Source organism: Mesoplodon densirostris, chromosome 7 (genome assembly GCF_025265405.1).
Source record: "Mesoplodon densirostris isolate mMesDen1 chromosome 7, mMesDen1 primary haplotype, whole genome shotgun sequence".
In the NCBI taxonomy this organism is placed as follows: Eukaryota; Metazoa; Chordata; class Mammalia; order Artiodactyla; family Ziphiidae; genus Mesoplodon; species Mesoplodon densirostris.
Window position 1 is genome coordinate 87,107,694 of NC_082667.1, and position 14,828 is coordinate 87,122,521.

Genomic DNA, 14,828 nt, shown 5'->3' on the forward strand with positions numbered 1-14,828 from the left:
AGGGCAGGGGGCTGGGGAGCCCAGCATGTCTTTGGGCTGAAGGGATAGAGTGAGGTGTTGAGGTGGGCACAGCAGCTGGGCTTCACAGGCCACCCCAGTCTTCTGCTGAGACACGGTCAGTGCACGTGGGTGAGGTGAGAACTGGAGGCCTGGTGGCGTGCTCATGGGCGCACTGCCCTTCCAAGGCGCTTCCCAGCAAGGTACTCCATGTAGCTGATGTCCTTACGTGGTGAACTTGGAAAATGCGAGAAATGCACCCTGGAGGTTTGCCAGGCTCAGGCTCAGAGGAAGTGTGGTCGCTGTCATTCCCACACGAGCAGCATTTCATCGGTGAGAATTCAGGCAGAGGCCACAGTCAGCAGCAGCAAGAACTGGAAAAGACCATTCGTGGCTCTAAGCAGCCACTTCCAAGAGCAGTTTTGGGGAAGCACACATTTTGTGCAGGATTCATTTAATGTGGCAGTTCAGCTGGGGAAATCAGGAATGGGTTAGGTGCTTATTCATTTGCATGAATCATCACTTCTTATTTCCGTTTTTAGAGGATTTCCTCAAGACGCTTGTAATGGAAATACTTCCTCTGTCCCTTTCGTAAGTATCTAAATCTTTTAAAAAGCTAAATCAGTCTCTTGCCAGCATTACAACCCAGGAATGTTTATGTTAAGGACCTGAGAGCTATCTTCTTTATCTCTCTGTCCCCAGGGGAGTTTAGGCTAGGTGTTAGGCACTTTCCTCTGAGCTATAAGTACGTGTTTGTCCTAGAGATAGGAGAAGTTGTCTTTCTCCTTTGGATAAAGGGTATTAACTAGCATGGACAACCACCGAGATGACCAGGTGAATTTAGGATGTACTCTGAAAGAATGTATGCCATTTTTATGGTGGTGTCAAGTCTATTCCCATGAGGCAAGTTCCCGTTTATCTTGAGAACCTGTATGCAACAGATTTTATCTGCTGAGCTATAAAAAAAAAAGGTGAGGTTGATTTCATTTGCACAAACATTAGTGGTTCACCTGTGGGTGCACAGCGCAGTCTGGTTTAATGGTTATTCAACAGTAAAACCGTTTTCTTTATCTCTACATTTGTGGAGAGGATTTTCTCGGTTGGCGAGAGATTTTATTTTTATTTTGTGTGTTCGTTAATTAATTAATTAATGAGACTGTGCTGCGCAGCATGTGGGATCTTAGTTCCCCAACCAGGAATCAAACACGTGCCCCCTGCAGTGGAAACTAGGAGTCTTCACCACTGGACCACCAGGGAAGTCCCTGGAGATTTTATTTTTAACTTTTCCCCTAGCAGCTTTTAAGGAACAGTTGGCCAAGAACACAGTTATATTATTTCACCCCCAGTGATAAATAGTGATAAATCATTACCCTTCTGATTCCATTTTTGAAAAATGATATTTTTACCTAACATAAACAGTATCCCCTTTAAGAGGTAAGATCCCAGGTATCTGTTTTCTGTTTTCGGTTTGTGTGTACGTTCTGATTTTCGTACAGTTTTTAATGCGTTGGTTGTGTAATCTAAACAGCTACAGTTTCTACTTTCTTTTCCTTCCGTGGGCAATATTAGTTTGTGTCATGGCTGGGCATTTATTGTATTCTAGGATTTGAATGAAAGTTGTAGTGTTTCAGTTAAGCGAACATGATACCCTCCTTCCCCTCTCCTGGTGGTGGGGGAATCTCAGATGTAACCCGAAATGTCCCAGGGCCGGGAAAGGACCAGGGACCCTGGAGACCATCACACAGCCCCCACTTGAGGCCACACCTTTCCTTGATCCCTAACAGGAGTGAAGACAAATGGGCAACGGAGTCCCTGGTCCAGGCGGCACACCCTCGCAGCACAGCAGCACTTGAGCGCCAGATGAGATGGAGACATTTCATACGCTCACTATCTTGATGGCACGGAGACTTCTGGGAGGCTTCTGGAGTCCGGGTACTTGTCCCGCGCTCCTGGCGGGCTTTGGCAGGCGGACTTCGGGCATCCGCCTGCACAGGTGCGCCTCCTGATTTGTGCGTGTTGGCGCACGCGCACCGTCGCCGCCCCGCCCTCGCTTCCTGTGCGTGCCCAGGTCGTCGCTGGCCGTCGTTCCCCCGTCTTGGCCTCTTGCGGGCGAGCATTTCGGGGCCTGCGGGGCGGTACGCTGTCCTGGCCGGCCGGCCGCCCGCGGGAGCGGGCTGTGCGGGCGAGGGTTCGCGTGGGCCGGGCGGAGGCTGGAACTGTGACCTCCGAGCTCGAGCCGCGGAGCCCGCGTTTGGGCCGGAGTGGCCGGGCGGCCGGCGGCGGTGCAGTGCCCGACCATGTGCAGCGCGGGGCCAAGCGAGGTCCCGGGAGGGACGTGGGCCCAGAGCCGGCTCCTCTGGCCCAGTGGTCTCGGGAGGCGGAGCGGAGGGACGCCGAGAGAGGAGCGCGCCCGAGGAGCAGCCCCCGGACCGGAGCCTCGGGAGCCCGGGGCTGGTGAGCGAGTCCCGACGGGGTAGGTGTTGCGTCTGCAGGCCTGTAGTTGGTTGTGGAGCCTGCGGCCCTTGAAGAGCAGGGCTTGGGGTAGCCCGCCCCGGGCCCCGCGGTAGAGCCACCTGGAGGGTTTGACCGCTTCCCGGAGGTGGAGGGGCCGGGCTGGAGGACAGGGCTGGCTGCTCCGGATGGGGCTCCCCTGGGACTTGTGAGCTCTGGGTGTCCTGGGGGAGCAGGGTCCACAGGCTCGGCCGGGACGTGCCGCGTCTTCCCCTCCGTCCAACCCCGATCCTCCACCTCCTCCTCGTCCTCCCCCTCCTGTCGCCGTCTCGGCATCTCGCACGTGTGTCTCAAGGCGCGTCAGCACCTTGGTTGTCTAATGTAAGCGTCCGCCGCCCCCCTGGGTTGTGCCCTGTGGAGTCGCCCAGTGTAATCGGTGCAGGATGAGTCTGCAGGGCTTCTGTCCTGCTGCCTCGGGTGAGGAAGGAAGCGATGGGGCCTGAGGAGGGAGATGACTTGTCCTAGACCCTCACCGGGTGTGCACGTGGGGTCGCTCACAGGACTCCAAACTCCTAGGGCAGGTGTTCTGTCCACTTAAAGTCAGTTTTAATAAAAGATGTTTTTGAGCGTCGCACTTAAGTTTGTAAAGTTTGTACAAATCATTGCAAGACTGAAACGCACCTGAGTGTGTCCCTTTATTCTGGGTGTCCTGTGGATTTTCTGATCTAAGTTGTTAACAGACTTGGAAGAGATAAACTATAAGCATTTTTAAATTTCATATTTAATGACGGAGGTTTATTTTAATAGGATTCAATGTACACTCGCTACGGAAAAATAAAGTATCCCCTCAGGTACCAGAGTCACGTGGGAGTTACAGACCTGAGGGCGGTTGCTCCCTCCTTCCCTTCTGAAGGTGAAAGGACGGGTCTCCCACAGGTGTCTCTTGTGGAGCGCGTAGCGGGTGCTCGTGCACCCCGAGCCGCTTCAGTCGTAGCTTCACTGCCTGCGTTTTCCTTCTCCAGGCCCGCCTCCACTGTCACAGTCCTGCACGTTGTTCCAAGAGCAGCGGAAAATGAATCAGCCTCTGGTGAGTTTTGCTGTTTATGTGTTTACCTGCTGCTGTTCTTTTGTGATAACACCTTGGGAGGCGAATAGTTCAAAAGTTAAAATGGGAAAGTAGGAGTAGGTAAAAGATGTGGTTAGACAAAGCGTAGAGGAGCAGGTCAGTACCAAGTGTTTCTGGCAAGTTCTACGTGTAGATCCCAGGATCCTCTTAGAGCCACAGTACAAGCCTCGTGTTCTTGACATTTGTGGCAAAACACCATCCCTTGCTTGACTTACATTGTCCTGCCGAAGCACTTTTGTTCTCGAGCGTTAAAAGGTTTCCTTGAGGATCCCGCTGTAGGCCGCGAGCCTTCCTGAGTGACAGCCCCTAACGTGTTGACATTGGTGCCTTCCTTGTACTTCCTGTAAGCCGAGAGCGTGCTGTCCAGGGAGCACTCGGTGCATATAACTTGTCTGTTCAGTAGAACACCGTTGTCACATAGGTACATTGTTTTCAGTGCTCAGTCGAGGGATGCAATGAGGATCATCTGGAAGAACAGCCTTGTCACCCTTCCAGTAAATTTCCCTCTTTGTCTCTTACAATCTCAGAGGGTCGCGTTACACACCATGCAGTGAGGTCTGTGGCAAAGATTCTTGTTTCCCAGCTCAATTGTATCGTGCAGTCTGCGGTCTTGGTTCTGCCCCTCCACGGAACCTGATCCGGTTGAGGTGACCTGGCATCCAGCATACAAAGCAGTGGAGATTTGCCAGTCGTCACCTCAGACCACTGTCGCCTTGCCATCTGCAGAGTCTACTCTGTTGGTTTCTGTGACAGATCTCTCCTTGCTGTCTTCCTGACTGATTCTTTCTTCCGCCCTCTTTGTGTGTTGTCTTTTCCCCCTTGGTTCATGACTCTTCAACCCGTCTGATCTCACCCTCTGGTGCTTTTCACCTCCAACTCTGTCAGTTCTCCCACCTGGACCAGATAGATGCCTCTGTCCAGCCACTTGCCAGCATCTCTATGGAGTTTGTCCAAAGGGCACCTCGAATTACTAGATCCAGTAGATCCAGAAATGATTATTTACAGCTCCCCTGCCCCTTGCCTTGTCCTGTTGTCTCTGGTGGCTCATCGTTGCATCATCCAGCCTGTCACCTGCCCAGAAAAAATGAGTTCATTCTAAAGTCCTTCTCCATCCTCTGTTACCACGTTGTAGTGTGAGGCTTGTTAATGTCGTCTTCTAAACGGTTTTTACTCGTTCTCTTTCATCCCGTACTTGCTACCATTAAAACAGCTCATCTGTTCATTCCTGTAGTTACAGAAACTTTTCTTCTGTGCCGCTACCTCTTTCCTCCAGCAGCTCAAGTGTATTCTCCACGCTGAGTATTTCTCCTAAAATATTAATCACAGCATTTTGTCTGCATGTGGGAAGCACTTTAGAGGTTCCCTGGGTGACTGGACAAACGAGCTTGCCGTTCCGCGGAGCCATTAACCATCGAGCCCAGCACTGGGGGGAGGTCGTACCTCGCTGATGATGCGTTTGGATGGATCTGTGGGGTAAAATCCTGATCGGAGAGGCTTAGGAGAGAGGAGTGGGAGAACTGGGTTTGTTCTGGTCCCAACTTTTTCAAGACATTTTGCTGTGACGGGGAAAATAGAAACTGGACAGTAGCTGGGGTAGGAGCTGAGGTCCGGGGAGGATGTTGTGTTGTGTTGTGTTGTGATGGGAGAAATAACAGTGGGAATGATCCAGTAGATGCGTGTGGGGGAGGGGAGAGCTGCTGCCCGTGGTCCTGGAGTGGGGCGTGGATAGCAGAGCTGGGTTGCAGGTGGGGAAGCCCTCCGATGGCTTCTCTGTTCTCAGGGAAGCAGCTCCTCAGCTGAGGGTGAGGGTGAGGTTGGGGGTTTGAGGGGAGAGCAGAGCTCTGGGGCCCAGCTCCATCGTGACCATCAGCACACACAGTGCATCCAGCTGGGAAGACTGTACTTGCCTTCCCTGACTGAAAAGCCATCTCCTTTCTTAAATGTGGGAGTAATTACTCTTTGGGGAGCCTATGTAATTACATGGGTGCTTCTCAGCTCAAGGCGAATTGAGTGCCAGTTCTGGCCACGGACATTTTCTTCTCTGCTGATGGAAGGGGGTCCCCAGAGGAAGTGTCCTGCTTGCCTGGCTCTTGGCCTCGAGGACCCTTCACACCATCTAGTGTTGTGTCTTTTATCTTTGACATAAGCATCAAATGTCTTCAGTTTCTGCATGTGATCTTAAGAAGCAATTCTCTGCTTCCAGGAGCTTCTGTGCTCCTCGGGAAAGGCACTTCACAGACCTAATTAGGGGAGAGGACGGGAATCCTGCCCGTCGATACGTAGGGAACTCCAGACTGCTGACAAAGCAGACCCTGCTTTTACTTATTTATTAATTCATTCATTTTAATTTTTTATTTGTTTACTATTTAACTTATTCAGTTTCAGCTGCGTTGGGTCTCTGTTGCCGCGTGCGGGCTTTGTTCTCTAGTTGCGGCGAGCGGGGGCTACTCTTCGTGGCAGTGCGTGGGCTTCTCATTGCGGTGGCTTCTCTTATTGCGGAGCATGGCTTCTAGGCATGCGGGCTTCAGTAGTTGCGGGTCCCGGGCTCAGTAGTTGTGGCGCGCAGGCTCTAGAGCGCAGGCTCAGTAGTTGTGGTGCACGGGCTTAGTTGCTCCGCAGCACGTGGGATCTTTCCGGACCAGGGTTCCAACCCATGTGCCCACCATTGGCAGGCGGGTTCTTAACCAGTGTGCCACCAGGGAAGTCCGAGAGCCTGGTTTTAAATGCATTGTCAGAGCACGTGGCTCAGTGACTCGGGGAAGGGGGATGGCCCTGAAGTGCCCAGGACTTGGGTAGCTGCAGAGGTTGGCGAGGCTCTCAGAGCAGCGTGAGGTGGACTGGATGAGGCTCCTGAGGTGCTGGTAAGGACCTCCCTCCTTAGGATGTGGGCCTCCCGTCAGGAAGAGCGGGACGTGAAGGCAGGCAGACCCTGAGGTTGACTGAAGAGCCTCCCCTCTGTGCTGGTTTTGGTTTCTTCCTGTGGAGAAACTGAAACCTTGTAATTGGGACAGTGAGTCATCTGATGAAAAGATGTCATGCGTAGAGACTGTGGACGGCGTGAAACGCGGGGTGGGGTGCGGTGGGTCAAGTCAGGGGGACTCTGGGCTCCAGCGCGATGCCCGACAGGAAGGGGCGAGGCTGCGGCGTGTTCCCGCTCATCCTAGGCCCCGGTAAGCAGTATGGACGTTCCCTTGGGGTTTTTCTGAATCGTGAATGAGGTTGAGAGTATTTTCACGTGCTTAGAAGCCGTTTCTTCTTTTTAATTGGTAGACAGTCTTTAGAGCAGTTTTAGGGTTAGAGGAGAATCAGAATCGAGCAGACAGCGCTTTCCTACACCCGTCCCTCTGGGTTCCCTCCCTTGGTAACATCTCTGGCCTGTGTGGCGCGTCATCTCAGTGACGGATCGGCATTGACACCTAATTCTCCCCTGGAGTCTGTAGTTTATATCAAGGCTCACTCTCTGTGTCCTACTGTTCAGGTTTGGACAGGTGTGATGACCTGCAGCCACCACTGCAGTGCCACCCAGAACCATTTCACTGCCCGAAACATCCCTGGGGGCCACCTCTTCACCCGCCCAGTGCCCCCAAGCCCCCGACAGCTGCTGGTCTTGTTACTGTCTGTGTATTTTTGCCCTTTCGAGAATGTCACGTAGTTGGAGTCCTTCATTCTGTGGTCTTTTCAGACTGGTGTCTTTCTGTTTTTATATGAAGGGCCTGTTCATGTCCACTGCCCGTCTTACTGCCCCAATTCTTTCCTGTGTTTTTTTTTTTTTTTTTTTTTTTTTTTTTTTTTGCTGTGCGCACGCCTCTCACTGTTGTCTCCTCTCCTGCTTCGGAGCTCAGGCTCCGGACGTGCAGGCTCTGCAGCCATGGCTCAAGGGCCCAGCCGATCCGCGGCCTGTGGGATCCTCCCGGTCCGGGGCATGAACCCGTGTCCCCTGCATCATTTGGCACTGGAAGGCTTCCAGAAGCCTCCCCCGTCCATTGCAGCTGAGGAAGCAGCTCCTCAGCTGAAGGTGTGGGTGAGGTTGGGGGTTTGAGAATAGGCAGTTGGAAGAACTCCTCAGTCTGGAAGACACGATGTGGGAGGGATTCTGAGTAGCTCATGTAACGTGTGTATAGATTATTCACTAAATCTTGAGTTAGCTCTTAAGATTGAGAAGAAGCAGCATTAGGGAATAATAAGCAAGCTGTCCTCCACATCCTAAGACACGGTACCAACTGAGACTATAAATCTTCAGGTCCAGATTCATTCACAGATGGTAGGCTGATGGGAAGCTGTTAGCCAGAGTTAGGGGGTTAGGGAGCAAATCCCCAACTTAGATTCTGTAGAGGGTAACAACCTGCCTCTCTCATGCAGGGGGAGATGGAATTCTCAGCTCAGTGCCTCAGGATTCCGGTCCATTATCATGGCTGTTGTAATCTGTTTCTGAAGTGGTCTTTTCTACAACATTGAAAAAAGTGACTGCATTATCCTGAACATTTTTATCAAGTAACAAATCAGCTGATATAAATGCATAAAGTTGGCTGAAAGTGGGCCAGGATTTCAAAGCCCCTTCGGCTTGTCTAGGTTGGGCACACGTCATGGAGCCTAAGAGTTTATTTAGATGGGGAATCTTAAAAAGCTGCGACTAAAAGTGACCATGAAATCATCAAACTTTTAAGTTTGAAAAAGGCTCATTCTTTTTCATATGTAAAAAAAGCATTAACTGAGTCATTAAATGAGCTTTTAAAAAAGCCTCCTGTCAAGAGAGTGACAGATACAGAACTTTAAACCCATGCCTCTGGGGCCAGTGCTCTTTGTGTCATAAAATGTTTCTCCCTAACATTTGATGAATCAAAACATACACACACACACACACACACACACACACACACACACACACACAATGTTAAGACCCAGTGTTCACTCTTCAACTTGCTTTCAACCATATGGAAACTTTATGGATTGAGTCTTTCAGATATTATTTCAGAGCAGATAAGCCAAACGCTATTTCTCTCACCTGGCTCCAAGCCCTGTTTAGTCTTCTCCAACTGGGTGTAATTATTCACTAGGGATCTCACCTATCGTTCAACACTCAAACTTGTGATGGCCATGCTGTGGACTCCATTGTCTTGAGAGGAAAGTTTACACACCAAAACATTTGGGTGGGTGAAAGGAACACAGGAGAGGAGACTAGAGGAAAGGTATCGGTAAATATGTAGTGAGTTGTTGCTTTTCTACCTTGATTATGCCTGAATGGCTATTTTTATTAACATGAGCTTGTGCTACATGCTTGATGCATGACACATGCAGACTCCCTTAACTTAGAACATAATTGTGGCACATGTATCTCCAGCTACAAATATAGATACCAAAGAGCCTAAGGAGCTCTGAGAGTCACATTACCTTCATTTATTTTTTTGACTTTTTCTTTTTTTGTGAGAATTGAAGAGAAATAAAAGATAAAAAATATCCCTTATTCACCTAGCAATTTCTTCTCATCTTCCTTTTCTCAGGTAACATCTCTAGGAATCCTCCCATACCCAGGAAAAGATAGTTTCTCCTGCTCTTTACAATCAAAACCCCCTGGGCAACCCTTTCTCATACCTTTTATAGTAGAGTGTTGAATTGTGGATTTACTTGTCTGAATCTTCTTTAACCTGTGAGAAAATTGAGTGCAGGGGCTGAATCTTGCAACAGTGTATCTTCCAGTTCCAAGCACAAAAGAGTCAACTAACATGTAGCTTTAAAAAAAAAAGTATCCTGGGGCTTCCCTGGTGGCGCAGTGGTTGAGAGTCCGCCTGCCGATGCAGGGGACACGGGTTCGTGCCCTGGTCTGGGAAGATCCCACATGCCGCGGAGCGGCTGGGCCCGTGAGCCATGGCCGTTGAGCCTGCGCGTCCGGAGCCTGTGCTCCGCAATGGGAGAGGCCACAACAGTGAGAGGCCCGCATACCGGAGAAAAAAAAATTATCTTGTACATATTGTAAGTGTTCAATACATTTGTACATCAAATACATGAAATATTCAAGGCTGAGAAATATGATAGGAAAAAATTAATATTAAGGAGGATTTATAAATGAGTAGAAAGGGGATTTTAGGGAAGAAATCATGATTTAAGATTATTGGGTTTTTTTTTAACCTGGTATATGTTAAGGATTGCTATAGAAGAAAAGGCAGTTCAATACTTTGAAAATGTGTGAAGTCTATATTCATTAGTTCATCAGCTAAAATAAGGTGGTATGCCCATAGCTGCTCATCTTTCAAAATTTTTCATAAATGTCAACTTGTTGAAAATATTTTTGAAACTAATTTTTCTTTACCTTTTAAATTCTCTTGGAATTAAACATGGTGATTTACCACTAAGACCTTCAAGATGTATTAATTTATTTAGGCCACCATAATAAATTTGAGAGAGTCTTTGTACAGAGATGCATTTTAAAAAACACAGTTAATCACCCAAAAGTAATTTATAAAGGAATTCAAATTTTAACCATTACTCATAAAAAAAAGGTGAAAAAAGGAATTAAATTCATAAAAAGTTGAACATTCCTAAATCTTCATCCCCCTACTCAATTTTCTTGTAGTTCACAGTGCTGCAGAATTCCTAATGCAGAAATCCTCAATTATATCCAGCACTTTTTGGCTTTTCCCTTTTCTTTACAAACCCTCCATTATTTTCTTTTTCTTTTTTTTAAATATCTTTTTTGGAGTATAATTGCTTTACAATGGTGTGTTAGTTTCTGCTGTATAACAGAGTGAATCAGCTATATGTATACATATATCCCCATATCCCCTCCCTCTTGCGTCTCCCTCCCACCCTCCCTATCCCACCCCTCCAGGCTGTCACCAAGCACCGAGCTTATCTCCCTGTGCTATGCGGCTGCTTCCCACTAGCTCTCTATTATTCTGTATTTGGTCGTGTATATATGTCCATGCTACTGTCTCACATCGTCCCAGCCTAACCTTCCCCCTTCCTTGTGTCCTCAAGTCCATTCTCTACATCTGTGTGTTTATTCCTGTCCTGCTCCTTGGTTTATCGGAACCTTTCTTTTTTTTTTTTAGATTCCATATATATGTGTTAGCATACAGTATTTGTCTTTCTCTTTCTGACTTACTTCACTCTGTATGACAGACTCTAGGTCCATCCACCTCACTACAAATAACTCAATTTCGTTTCTTTCTATGGCTGAGTAATATTCCATTGTATATGTGCCACATCTTCTTTATCCATTCATCTGTTGATGGACATTTAGGTTGCTTCCATGTCCTGGCTATTGTAAATACAGCTGCAATGAACATTGTGGTCCATGACTCTTTTTGAATTATGGCTTTCTCAGTGTATATGCCCAGTAGTGAGATTGCTGGGTCGTATGGTGTTCTCTTTTTCAGTTTTTTAAGGAACCTCCATACTGTTCTCCATAGTGGCTATACCAATTTACAGTCCCACCAACAGTGTAGGAGGGTTCCCTTTTCTCCACACCCTCTCCAGCATTTATTGTCTGTAGATTTTTTGATGATGGCCATTCTGACCGGTGTGAGGTGATACCTCATTGTAGCTTTGATTTGCATTTCTCTAATGATTAGTGATGCTGAGCATCGTTTCATGTGTTTGTTGGCAATCTGTATGTCTTCTTTGGAGAAATGTCTATTTAGGCCTTACACCCATTTTTGGATTGGTTTGTTTGTTTTTTTGATATTGAGCTGTGTGAGCTGCTTGCAAATTTTAGAGATTAATCCTTTGTCAGTTGCTTCATTTGCACATTTTTTCTCCCATTCTGAGGGTTGTCTTTTCGTCTTGTTTATGGTTTCCATTGCTGTGCAAAAGCCCCATAGCAGTATTGTGAGTGTCACTGAAGCAGACTTGGGTCCACTTATCCACGTGCAATAAACCCAATCTACTGACACTGGGTTGTGGTGAAAGAAAGTGCCGTGTTTTATTGTAAGGCACCATACAAAGAGTCCGGGACAGCTAGTACTCAAAAAGCCTCATTTTCCTGATGGGTTTCAGCAAAGTGTTTTTAAAGGCAAGGTGAGGGAGGGGAGTCCCAGGGTATGTGATCAGCTTGTGCACAGTTCTCTGTTTGGTTGATGGTGAGGTTTCAGGACAGTGTCACAGGGGTTAATGTCATCAATTCTTCAGCTCCAGTAGGCCTGGGGGCTATGTGCTCATGGTCATTAAGTAGTTAACCTTCCATTTGGTGGGAGTTTTAGCATCTGTAAAGCAGGAAATGTACATCAAATACTGTTATCTATGTACTTCAGAGAGGAGCTAAAGTAGAGGATATGGGGGAGGGGTCTATCCTAGGAAGACCCCATAGGGTCCTCCTCTGTTACATGAGCCCTGATGTTCTTTCCAAAATCCTCTTAAAGTTGAAGACAGACAGATTTGGTTTCCATTTTTTTGCTACCAAAAGCATCCTAACTTATACACTTGGCATAAAAATACTCTACTAATTTGGTACCTGCTCAGAGGTCTTGCTCAGGGCTGTACACAACTCCAGCTTGTGTCATTCACATTGACATTATTATGAATGGTACCCACTGGAGTTGTGCAGTCCCCAACTTTCATAGTTGTAAAAGGCTGTGCTGCTTTGTATCTGCTCATCTTTCCAGCTCCCCTTCAGTTGTCTTACATATGTGAGCTACAGTTGAGTCAGTTCCAACTACTTTTGCTCTCCAGAGGAACCATGGTATTACTTGGGGTTTTTGTGATCACTTTGTTCCCAATGCCAAATACAGATTCTTCACAGTTTGTTCATCTGACAGAGTCGTGTTTATTCTTCGATGGTCTTCTCAGATATCACCTTTACTCTAAAACTTTTCTGGTCACATCATTTTACTGCCATAGACCCTAGGCACTCATAGTAAATGACTTTATCAAATGTAAACATAGCACTTTGTGCACATTTCTATCAATGCATCTCATGATGGTTTTATGTTAGTCTTCTGTACTGACCTATGTGCTTTTTGAGCAAACAGATTTTTCTAATTGTGGCCTAGTAGAGGAAACCCTAGCACACAGCAGATGCTTAAAGGACTCTCTCGTTGTGGACTGTTTAATGTATTCATTAACACTCATAATTCACTGAATGAACCAAATCATTTAATATTTACAGTTTTCCACAGCAAGATCTTTTTCAACCCACCGCCTAGAGTAATGAAAATAAAAACAAAAATAAATAAATGGGACCTAATGAAACTTAGAAGCTTTTGCACAGCAAAGGAAACCATAAACAAAATGAAAAGACAACCCTCAGAATGGGAGAAAATATTTGCAAACAAAGCAACTGACAAGGGATTAATCTCCAAAATATACAAACAGCTCATTCAGCTCAATATCAAAAAGACAAACAACCCAATCAAAAAATGGGTGGAAGACCTAAATAGACATTTCTCCAAAGAAGACATACAGGTGGCCAACAAACACATGAAAAGATGCTCAACATCACTAATCATTAGAGAAATGCAAATCAAAATGACAGTGAAGTATCACCTCATACCAGTCAGAATGGCCATCATCAAAAAATCTACAGACAATAAATGCTGGAGAGGGTGTGGAGAAAAGGGTACCCTCCAACACTGTTGGTGGAACTGTAAATTGGTACAGCCACTATGGAGAACAGTATGGAGGTTCCTTAAAAAACTAAAGATAGAGCTACCATATGACCTAGCAATCCCACTCCTAGGCATATATCCAGAGAAAACCATAATTCGAAAGGATGAATGCACCCCAGTGTTCACTGCAGCACTATTGATAATAGCCAGCACGTGGAAGGAACCTAAATGTCCATCAACAGAAGAATGGATAAAGAAGATGTGGTACACATATACAATGGAATATTACTCAGCCATAAAAAGGAATGAAATAGTGCCATTTGCAGAGATGTGGTTGGAGCTAGAGATTGTCATACAGAGTGAAGTAAGTCAGGCAGAGAAAAGCAAATATTGTATAGTACCATTTATGTGTGGAATCTAGAAAAATGGTAGAGATGAACTTATTTGCAAAGCAGAAATAGAGTCACAGATGTAGAGAACAACCTTACTGTTACCAAGGGGGGAAGGGGTGGGTGGGATGAATTGGGAGATTGGGACTGACATATATAACTACTATGTATAAAATAGGTAACTAATGAGAACCTACTGTATATCACAGGGAACTCTACTCAGTGCTCTGTGGTGACCTAAATGGGAAGGAAATCTAAAAAAGAGCAGATATATGTATATGTATGACTGATTCACTTTGCTATACAGCAAGAAACTAACACAACATTGTAAAAGAACTATACTCCAATAAAAATCAAATAAAAATTTTAGAGTTTTCAATCCCCCATTATCACATATATCCAGATGCAGCAATATTTACTTCTTCTATCAGTTGCCAATGTCAACTAAAAAAACCCAAACAATAGCAGCATAGTAAGGAGAAACTTTACTCAAAAGGGTAAGTGCGAGGAGGGGCCTATTGCAATTGGGGGAGGAGAACTATTGCATTAGGGAGAATGCTGTGACCCTAAGATCTGCAAGCCTCTCAGTGGTTAATCAAAAGGGGATTTTCTTCTCTTGAGAGGAAGTAACAAGGGTATTAAGGGTAGGGTGTGGGCAAATGGGATAAAAGAGTAGCTTGAGTGGATGGTAGATCAGAGAATATTTTACCCTGAGGTCAGCCTGTTCTTAGGAGAGATTATCTGTTGACTCAGTCTGACAGTGAGTCCGAGTTCTGGAGCCTGGAGGAAGGAGTGAAACTTTACAGTTTGATTAATAAGCAGTTTGTTCCAATTGATCAGTAGGAATAAACACTTCAGATGATAATTTATGAGACAAAAAAATGGCAATTTGGAATATCTTTGTCTGGCATTGCCACAGGTAAACAAGAGGAGGCATCTGTGGTGGTTCTTAGGATTAAGCTGTTTTCCACAACACAAAGGGCAGAGGGATATCTTAACTTTTGCTGTTTTCCAGGATTCGAGGGCTCAGGTAAAATTCCACATTGTCACTAATAATAGTTTTCAATATCGAAGGACACAATTAGACTATATAAAACTTTATTTTCTTTTGCAGTGGTCATCACACAGCCAAGCAAATGTATCCACTTGTTAAATTTAATTACCTTTTATCTTAGAGAGTTCCCCCAAATTAAATAGGTCAGAAATTTTTATAAATAATCAAATATTGCTTTCCTGTCTGAAAAGTGTGGACTGAGTATCAGAGACTTATCAGATTCATTTCAAGCTAAAGTCACCTTCATTCACTTGATAATACTGTAGAGGGCA

At 46.2% G+C, this 14,828-nt stretch overlaps 1 protein-coding gene across 1 annotated transcript in view; it reads left to right on the forward strand.

Moving 5' to 3' along the window:
• Window positions 1–807: 807 nt before the first annotated feature.
• Window positions 808–14,828, forward strand: part of LOC132494214 (uncharacterized) — a 64,270-nt gene continuing 50,249 nt past the window's right edge. Inside the window, exons 1-3 of the mRNA XM_060105225.1 lie at window positions 808–831; window positions 1,964–2,451; window positions 3,471–3,535. Of these exons, the coding sequence (XP_059961208.1) occupies window positions 808–831; window positions 1,964–2,451; window positions 3,471–3,535 (577 nt within the window). The remainder of the gene's footprint in view (window positions 832–1,963; window positions 2,452–3,470; window positions 3,536–14,828) is intronic.